Genomic DNA, 10,786 nt, shown 5'->3' on the forward strand with positions numbered 1-10,786 from the left:
CAATGACCCAAATAAATTTTCAACACCAATTAAAAGAAAAAGAAAGAAAAAGAAAACATGTATAATGAAAGTAAAAAAAAAGAAAAAAGAAAAGAAGAAGAAAACATAAAAACAAGAAGAAGAATAGAAAAAAAAAGGAATAGGGAAGAAGAAAAGAAAAACCTTGATAATGGTGGTAAGAGAGAGAAAGTAGAAAGTGAGAAAGAAGGAAGAAGGAAGAAGGAAGAAAGGGGAAGAAAGAAATAAGAAGGGAAAAGAAAAAGTAGGATTTGGGGAAGAGAAAGATAAGATATTTTGGCAGATATGGATATGTTGTGCAGCGCAAGCGACGCGGACGCGTGGGGTACGCGTTCGCGCGAAAAGTGCGTATATGAATCGACGCGGATGCGTCGGTCACGCGGACGCATGACTCGTTCGGTGCTACTGGCGCGAGGGCAGCCTCGGGCCTGCACAACTCTCTGTTCGAAAGTCATTGTTGCCAAATTACAAGGTGATGCATTCACGTGGTGGATGCGATTGCGTGAATGGCCAAGACTGGAAAACGACGCGGACGCGTGGGGCACGCGTTCGCGTGGTAGGGCTTGGGCGACAAGCATCATTCCAGCCCCGGTCCAGCGTAACATTCTGCCATACACCCTTTCTTACGTCGATTTTCAGGGCATGCGTTCGCGTGCTTGACGCGGACGCGTGGGAGGCATTTCTCCCACATGACGCGGACGCGTTAATGATGCGGTCACGTGGGTAAATTTGTGCCAAAGGCACGCCTCCAGCCGCGCTTTCGCGTGACTCTCTGTTAAGTTTGCTTTTCTTCCCAGGGCCAATACGACGCGGACGCGTCGGTGACGCTGTCGCATCGGATGCCGCTTTCCTCCTCTCTCTTCGCTTTTTTTTAATTATGCAATTATGCAAATGAAGATGCAAACTATATGTGCTAATAATGAGAAGAGTTATTGAAAAAGAAAACTAAGAAGAAAGAAAGGAACGATCATACCATGGTGGGTTGTCTCCCACCTAGCACTTTGCTTTAACGTCCTTAAGTTGGACGCTCCACTAGCTCAGTTTTCTGCTGTTGGTGGATCCTCCAAGAGGAAGATCTCTAGCTCCATGTTTTTCTTCATCTTCTCATCATGATATAGCTTCAAGCAATGTCCATTGACTTTGATGAGTTCAGAGCTTGAAGGATGACTCAGGTGGAAAACTCCGTATGGCTCGGCCTTCTCTACTCTATATGGACCTTCCCATCTTGATCTCAACTTGCATGGCATGAGCCTCAGTCTAGAGTTGTAAAGGAGGACTAAGTTCCTAGGTTGGAACTCTCTCCTCTTGATGTGCTTATCATGCACAGCCTTCATCTTTTCCTTGTACATCCTGGAGTTCTCATAAGCTTCTAGGTGAATGCTTTCTAATTCTTGCAGTTGCAACTTCCTTTCAGCTCCGACTTTCTCAAATCCCATGTTGCACTCCTTCACTGCCCAAAAGGCTTTGTGCTCTACCTCAACTGGGAGGTGACAGGCTTTTCCATAAACTAAGTGGAAGGGACTCATCCCAATGGGTGTCTTGTATGCCGTTCTGTATGCCCATAGTGCATCTTGTAGTCTGGTGCTCCAGTCTCTTCTATGAGGTTTGACTATCTTCTTCAATATACGCTTTATCTCTCTGTTAGACACCTCGGCTTACCCATTAGTCTGGGGATGGTAGGCTGTTGCAACTTTATGAATTATCCCATGCTTCTTCAGTAATCCTGTTAGTCTCATGTTACGAAAATGGGTGCCTTGATCGCTCACGATTGCTCGTGGTTTTCCAAAGCGACAAATAATATGGTTTCTAACAAAAGAAACAATAGTGTTAGCGTCATCAGTGTGGGTAGGAATTGCTTCCACCCATTTAGAAACGTAATCTACGGCTAACAATATATAAAAATAACCATTAGAGTTTGGAAATGGACCCGTGAAGTCAATGCCCCAAACATAAAAAATTTCATAGAAAAGCATAATCTATTGAGGCATCTCATCTCTCTTGGATATATTACCAAACCTTTGGTATGGAGAACAAGATTTACAAAATTCAGCAGCGTCTTTAAAAAGAGTAGGCCACCAAAATCCACAATCTAAAATTTTTCTAGCTGTTCTTTGAGGGCCAAAATGTCCTCCACTCTCAGATGAGTGGCAGGCCTCTAAAATAGATTGGAATTCTGATTGAGGCACACACCGTCTAATTACCTGGTCAGCGCCACATCTCCATAAATATGGGTCATCCCACATATAATATTTGGACTCGCTTTTCAGCTTGTCTCTTTGATGCTTAGTAAAGTTTGGAGGAAAAGTGCGGCTGACTAGATAATTATCTACAGGCGCATACCAAGGGACTACTTCAGATACTGCCTGTAAGTTGTCGAATGGGAAATTATCATTTATAGGAGTGGAGGTATCCTTAATGTGTTCAAGGCAACTCAAGTGGTCTGCTACTAGATTCTGGTTACCACTCCTATCCTTAATTTCTAAATCAAATTCTTGTAGTAGCAGTATCCAATGTATAAGCCTTGGTTTAGACTCCTTTTTAGCTAATAAATACTTTAGAGCTGCATGGTCTGAGTACACTACTACTTTAGTACCAAGTAAATAGGCTCGGAATTTATCCAGAGCGAACACAATAGCTAAGAGCTCCTTTTCAGTAGTAGTGTAATTAGACTGAGCAGCATTTAAAGTTTTAGACGCATAAGCAATGACGAAAGGGTCCTTACCTTCGCGCTGGGCCAGCGCTGCTCCTACTGCATGATTGGAAGCATCGCACATGATTTCAAATGGCTGGCTCCAGTCTGGTCCTCTCACAATTGGAGCTTGATTCAGAGCGGTCTTCAGCTTATCAAACGCTTGTTTGCAATCCTCTCTGAACTCGAACTCAATATCTTTCTGCAATAGTCTGGATAAGGGTAGTGCTACCTTACTGAAGTCCTTAATGAATCTCCGGTAAAAACCTGCATGGCCAAGGAACGAACGGACTTCCCTCACAGAGGATGGGTAAGGTAAACTAGAAATAACATCCACCTTTGCTGGATCTACAGAAATGCCAGTATTAGACGCAACATGTCTTAGTACAATCCCTTATTTTACCATAAAGTGACATTTTTCAAAATTCAATACAAGGTTCGTACTAACACATCTATCTAACACTCTAGATAAACTATCTAAGCAAAGGCTAAATGAATCACCATAAATGCTAAAATCATCCATAAAAACCTCCTACAGTTCTCAATAAGGTCAGAGAAAAGATTCATCATGCACCTTTGGAAAGTAGCTGGTGCATTGCATAAGCCAAAGGGCATTCTCTTATAAGCATAAGTTCCAAAAGGACATGTAAAAGTAGTCTTTTTCTGATCTTCAGGAGCTATATGAATTTGAAAATAGCCTGTATAACCATCTAAAAAGCAATAATGGGATTTACCTGACAGGCGATCAAGCATCTGATCAATGAATGGCAAGGGGTAATGATCCTTGCGAGTGGCTTGGTTGAGACGCCTATAGTCAATGAAAACCCTCCATGAATTCTGCACTCTGGTTGTCAAAAGCTCTCCATGCTCATTTCTTACTGTTGTGATTCCAGACTTCTTGGGCACCACTTGTACTGGACTGACCTATTCGCTATCTGAGATAGGATAAATGATATCTGCTTCAAGTAGCCTGGTCACTTCTTTCTTGACAACTTCTAAGACGGTGGGATTCAATCTTCTTTAAGGTTGACGGACAGGCTTTACTCCCTCTTCTAGGAATATTCTGTGCTCACAAACCTGAGGGTTGATGCCTACTATATCCGCTAGGCTCTATCCAATCGCTTTCTTATGTTTTCTCAGTACACTGAGTAGCTGTTCTTCTTGTTGGGAAGTGAGCTCCCTCGCAATGATAACTGGAAACTTCTGCTTGTCCTCAAGGTAAGCATACTTGAGGTATGGAGGGAGGGGCTTTAATTATAGTTTCTGCTCATAGCCAGGCTTTGGATTATCTGGAGCTGGTGATAATGGTGAAGTGCTCTCATTGTCCTCTGAAAATGTCCCCACACTTGGACCTTGCCCTATGTACTTCTCTTCTAATTCCTCCTGGTGAACTTCACCCATGGTTTCATCTATGATGTCACACTGAGAGATAGAATGATCTTCCGGAGGGTGCTTCATAGCTTCATTTAAACTGAATTTCACTATTCTGCTATTTATTTCAAAAGAATAAGTTCCTGAAAATGCGTCCAGCTTGAACTTTGAAGTCTTCAGGAATGGTCTTCCAAGCAGGATTGATGATGGCCTTCCTGAGTCATTAGGGGGCATTTATAGGATATAGAAGTCAATGGGAAATGTGAGCCCCTTAATGCTCACTAATACATCTTCAGCAATTCCAACCACTATAATAATTCTTTTATCTGCTAACACAAAACAAGCTGCCGACCTTTTTAAGGGAGGGAGCCTCAAAGTATCATATATAGACAAGGGCATTATACTAACACACGCTCCTAAATCACACATGCAGTCAGAAAATATCACACCTCCAATAGTACAGTTAACCATACATGGACCTGGATCACTACACTTTTCAGGTATACCTCCCATTAAAGCAGATATAGAACTACTTAAAGGAATAGTTTTTAATTCATTAATTTTGTCTTTATGTATACATAAATCTTTTAGAAACTTCGCGTATTTAGGTAATTGCTGAATAACATCAAAAAGGGGAACATTTACCTCAACCTTTTTGAATATTTCTACCATTTTGGGATCAAGTTCCATCTGCTTCCTGGGCTTCCTTGCAATTTGTGGAAATGGAATAGGAAGGGCGTTTTCTGCAGCGTCTGCATCCTTTGGTGCTTCTTTCTGTGGTTGAGCTTCTTCTTCTTCAACCATGTCTTGTACGTCCTCTTCCTCTTCAGCATCTTCTACCTCCACCACCTCTTTAGCTGGGGCGTGTTTTGGTGGGCTTGGCTCCTCCTGATTCCTCTCTTGCAGTGTGGTTCCGGACCTTAGGGTGATGGCATTGATGCCACCCTTTGGATTGTGTAAGGGTTGAGAAGGAATTCCACTGGAGCTTGTATGTTGAGTGTTTGAAGTATTGGATGATCCCATCTGAGAGATGAGAGCTTGTATAGCGGATGTTAGACCGTTAAGTGAACTTTCCATGTTCTTTTGTCCTTGCGCAAAAGATTGAAACATCTCGTCATTCGAAGAGGAATTAGAATAAGTGATCTGTGGAACTTGTTGTTGGTTGTGCTATGGTCCTTGGAATTGCCTCAGGTGAGGTGCTCTGTAAGGTTGGTTCTGGTTCTGCTGCCTATTGTTGTTATTATTCCACCTCTAATTTCCTTGGTTGTCTCTGCCTCCTCTGTTATTGTTGTCTCTCCAGCCATGGTGGGAATTGTCTTGCCAACTCTGGTTATAGTTCCCACTTTGGTTGTAGCTGCCTCCTTGTTGATTATATCCTTGATTCGGGCGGTCATAAAAGTTATGAGTGGCTGCTACAGTATTGTCTTCCTGTTGGAGCTGCGGACATTCATCAGTATAATGACTATAATCAGCACAGATTCCGCACACTCTCTGTGGAACTAACTGTTGGCTTTGCTGTGGTGGAGAAGGCTGAGCTTGTTGAGCTTGTTGTTGACTCAACTGCATCTGCTTTAGTAAGTTGGTCGTTTCACATATACTCTGAGTCAGAGCAGTAGTCTCCCTGCTAGAAGATACCTCTGCAACAGCTTTTGACCGGGTTTATTTCTACCTATGATTCCGAGTAGATTCAGCTAAGTCGCTGATCAATTGCCATGCCTCATCAGTGGTCTTGTACTTTTTTATAGACCCATTGCTAGCACTTTCCAATGTGGTCTTATCTTGAGGCCTCATGCCCTGTGTGACGTAGCCGAGCAATACTATCTTGTCAATCATATGGTGGGAGCACGCTTCCAGAAGATTGTTGAAGCTCTCTTAGTATTCGTAGAGAGTCTCGGATTCGTCCTGAAAAATCACGGAAATGTCTTTCCTCAGTTTATCAGTAACTTCAGCTAGAAAGAATTTTTCCAAAAATTCCCTTCTGAGCGTATCCCAGTTGGAAACAGTTCCTCCGGGTTGAGTGTAGTACCACTCTCTCGTCTTTCCCTCAAGAGAGAATGGGAAGGCTTTTAACAAAATAGAAGTTTTATCTGCACCATCACGTCTGACAGTAGAACAGGCTGCCTGGAAATTCCTAAGGTGCTTGATAGGCTCTTGAGCAGGTAAGCCATGAAACTTGGACATCAAGTTGAGTAGTGCAGTCTTTAATTCAAAATCTACAGCCACTGCTGGGTGATGCGCTTGATACGGTTGCAGTGTAAAATCAGGGGCTCCAGCTTCCTAGATAGTAACTCTCCTAGGTGCTGCCATGTCACCTGCATGTAAATTAACTGAATCAGTAGAAAGGGAGCTTGTTTCTTTCTTAAGTGACGTTTCAGATTCGTCCTCGGAGAGGACTAACCGACGCCGAGCTTGCCTTATACGTGAAATAGTTCTTTCAATCTCAGGATCAATTACTGGCAAGCTTGGATCGGGAAGTGAATGCGTCATTCAATGAAAGAAACATGCAGCTCGTAGTTGCAAAATAAAATAAAATGCAAATAAATAAATTCCAATCAATAACTTAGCACTCTATTGCAACTTCCCGGCAACAGCGCCAAAAATTGACGTGGCAAAAATTGGCGGATTAAGAAATTAATATAAGAGATACGTTGCAAGTACAGTTCTTAACCAACAAAAATCCGCTTATCAATTTAGAAGGGTTGTCACAAAATTAGAATTAAAATACTGAGAGTATGAATCCCAGGTCGTCTCCCAACGAGTTGCAGAAAGATGTGCTATTTTATTAATCAGATGTTTTCCAAAATGGTTTGAGTTTGATAAACAGGAAATTAAATCAGAGAATTTATGTAATTTAAATAAAACTCTTGACCGGGAGTAGATTGATCGGAAGTTCTATCCTTGTTGGAGTCCTCCTAAGATTAATTGATAATTGAAGGTTGTTCTGCTTAGTTATCCTTTACTGGTTAGAGGAAAGTCAAGCAAGTCGGAAGTCTACTTCTATTCACAAGTCCTAATCCTCTCCCTTGGGAAGGATTAGAGTCAGTGACTAGAGAGCCATCCAACAATAAACCCAATCACAATTTTACTCTTGAGTATTCCAACTCAAGGTTCTCCTTTCAATCAATTCCCAATCAAGTTAGAAAACTACTCGCTCATTATGAATGTAAACTTCACAAAATAAGAAAGGGAAATAAAGGAAGACATGATAAATAATAATCAAAAAGACCAATTTAAAATAAAAATAGTTCTTGTATTAATAAATTCTAAAAATAATCCAATAGTAATTCTGAACAAATTAAGGATATGAAAGAGTAAGTGACAAGTAAGGAAAACAAACTAGAATGATGAAGTCTTGGCGGAGGTAATAACTCTTCTCAATATCCCAATCCAAAAAGCAATAAAACAAAATCCTAAGAACTATGAATGTGTAGAGAGAAAACCTAGAGGAGGAGTAAAGTCAGATTTCAAAAACTAAAAATTATGCGGAATCAATCTCTCACCTGGTCTCTACATGTTCCCTGACTCTAATCTGCTTTTCTGGGCCGAGAACTGGGTCATCCACGCGTTCGCGTCATCCAGAATTTTGCCTTGCCACGCGTGCGCGTCATCCACGCATTCGCGCCACTTGTGCAGTTTTCAATCCATGCGTTCGCATCAGGCACGCGAGCGCGTCATTACGATTTCTCCATTTCGCGCGGTCGCGTGAGCCATGCGTCCGTGTCACTTCTCGCTGGTCATCACCTTAGTTTCTTGTGTTCCTTCCATTTTTTTGCAAGTCTCCTCTCCAATTTCCAAGTCATTCATGCCCTATAAAGCCTGAAACACTTAACACAGGGATCACGACATCGAATGGTATAAAGGAGAATAAAAATATTCAATTAAAAGATCTTTAGGAAGCAAGTTTTCAATCATAGAACAATTTTAGGAAGGAATTGTGAATACATGCAAATCATATGAATAAATGGGTGAAAGACTTGATAAAACCACTCAATTAAACACAATATAAATCATAAAATAATGGTTTATCAGTAGCCAACAACAATGGCCCACCTCTAAGGAGAGTTCTAGCCTCTTACACCTTCCTCAACCCAAGAAACTGTGGGAGCAGTATACTCACTCCTAATGTTCATGCAAATAACTTTGAGTTGAAGCCTCAACTTATCACTTTGGTGCAGAACAATTGTTCCTATGGAGGAGGTCCCCTTGAAGATCCGAATCAACACTTATCTATCTTCCTGAGGATATGTGAAATAGTCAAGACAAATGGTGTGCATCCGGATATCTACAAGTTGCTGCTCTTTTCATTCTCTTTGAGGGATAAGGTGTCTCAATGGCTGGAGACATTTCCCAAAGAAAGCATCAATAATTGGGATGATTTAGTGAGCAAATTCCTAGCTAAGTTCTACCCACCTCAGAGAATCATTAGATTGAAGATAGAAGTGCAAACATTAACTCAAATGGATGGAGAATCACTTTATGAGGCATGGGAGAGATACAAAGCCTTAATTAGGAAGTGTCCACCTGAAATGTTTAGTGAATGGGACAGACTTCAAAATTTCTATGAAGGCTTGACTCTAAAAGCTCAAGAGGTCGTGGATTATTCAGTAGGAGGTTCAGTACAGCTAATGAAGACAGCTGAAGAAGCCCAGAATCTCATAGACACTGTGACCAACAATCAATACTTTTATGCTCATCAAAGGCAACGCCAACCAGCTCCAAAGAAAGGTGTGTTAGAGCTTGAAGGTGTAGACATTATCTTGGCACAAAACAAATTGATGCACCAACAAATCCAACAGCAAATGGAGATGACGGCAAAGAGAATAGATGGTCTTCAACTAGCTGCAGTGAGCACTGCAAATCAACCACCAGCTGGGTGGGGACAAAATGAAAAAAACTATGAAGAACAGCAGCCTGAGCAAGTGCAGTATATGCACGACCAAAGTTTTGGGGCAAATGATTTCCATGGGGATACCTATAACCCCTCTTGGAAGAACCACCCCAATCTGAGATGGGGAGAGAACCAAACCTCATGGCAAAGGAATTCTAACCCAAGCAACTCCGGCAACACAAACCACCAGAACCATCAACAAACTAACCAAAATCCCTACAAAAAATCACAAAATAATTACCCCACATCCACCTATTATCCACCCAATAATTCATCTACTAACCAAAATAACTTCAACCAACAATCATCACCCCACATTCAACCACAACCACCCCAAGAAGCACAGAGAATCTCCAACATGGAGAAAATGATGGAGAAGTTAGTAAAAAACCAAGAATTGACCCACAAGAACTATGAAGCATCCATGAGAAACTTGGAAAGACAAATTGGGCAGTTATCAAAGCAACCAGCAGAAAGGCCAGTCACTGCCTTCCCAAGTGATACTATCCCAAATTCTAAGGAAGAATATAAGGCAATTCAACTCAGAAGTGGAAGGACACTGAAAAATGACAAGTTTGATAGTAAAGTGGCAACTGAAGAGAAGGACCAGGAGAAGCTCAAGAAGAAGGAGGAAGAGCCACAAGCTCCAAGGAAAGGAAAGCAAGTCATGGAAGAGCAACCTCAATTGCGAAAAAAGGAGGTGAAGCCTTACATCCCTCCTTTGCCATACCCTTAGAGGTTGAAAAAGGAGCTCAAGGACCAATAATTTCCTAAGTTCCTGGAGGTTTTTAAGAAGCTGGAAATCAACCTCCCCCTTGCTGAAGCATTGGAGCAGATGCATTTATATGCAAAATTTCTCAAAGAACTTATTAACAAGAAGAGAAGCTGGAATGAAAAGGAGACCGTGATCTTGACACAAGAATACAGTGCAATAATTCAAAAGGGTCTCCCACCAAAACTTAAAGATCCTATGAGCTTCTTTTTGCCTTGCACCATTAGCAACATGTCCATTGATAAGGCACTGTGTGATCTAGGATCAAGTATCAATCTAATGCCTCTATCTATGATGAGAAGGTTGTCTATAGAAGAAGTAAAGCCTACACGAATGTCCTTGCAACTTGCTGATAGATCAATGGTAATCCCCAATGGAGTGGTTGAGAATCTCTTAGTCAAGGTGGGAAAGTTCATATTTCCAGCGAATTTTGTGATCCTGGATCTAGATGAAGAGGGAAGCAATTCTATCATATTAGGGAGGCCTTTTCTAGCCACAGCAAGAGCCATCATTGATGTGGAGAAAGGAGAAATGACTTTGAGAGCACATGATGAGCAGATCATTCTAAATGTCTTTAAGGAGATACAGCATCCTGATGAAAAGAAAGGTTGCATGAGAATTGAGGAGGAAGACTTAAACTGGAAGGAAAAACCCAAGGAAGCACTCATCAACTCACCCTTGGTGCAGAAGACTGACATTGAAGAAAAACAAAAGGGTCATGAGGATAAGAAGGCTGAGAAGGGATTGTAAAAAGAGGTTACAAGATTGATCATTAAGAAGAAATCCCCTGACATAAGGCCTGCTGCCAAGAAAGAAGGGTCACCAAAGAAAGGAAAGAAGAGTAAGAAAAAGGTTCCAAAAGGGTGGAGAAATGAGAAAATTTCAACTGAAGAGTTCTCAGAAGGAAACAAAGTGAAACTAATCTACCAATAGTTGGAGGCATTTCCACAATCTGATGATTATTATACTATCAATAAAATACTCTCGATGGAACATATAGAGATTGTTCATCAAAACACAGGAAAAAGGCTCACAGTGAGAGGGGACA

The 10,786-nt window shown here is 41.4% G+C and overlaps 1 protein-coding gene across 1 annotated transcript; it reads left to right on the top strand.

Moving 5' to 3' along the window:
- On the top strand, window positions 9,802–10,488 carry LOC107648424. The gene has a single exon (XM_016352296.1). The coding sequence runs from the start codon at window positions 9,802–9,804 to the stop codon at window positions 10,486–10,488; it is 687 nt and encodes a 228-aa protein (XP_016207782.1).

Source organism: Arachis ipaensis, chromosome B01, assembly GCF_000816755.2.
Source record: "Arachis ipaensis cultivar K30076 chromosome B01, Araip1.1, whole genome shotgun sequence".
NCBI lineage: Eukaryota > Viridiplantae > Streptophyta > Magnoliopsida > Fabales > Fabaceae > Arachis > Arachis ipaensis.

Bases quoted from the DNA above. Each gene is read 5' to 3' on its own strand.
- LOC107648424 (XM_016352296.1), top strand. From the start codon at position 9,802: ATGCATTTATATGCAAAATTTCTCAAAGAACTTATTAACAAGAAGAGA.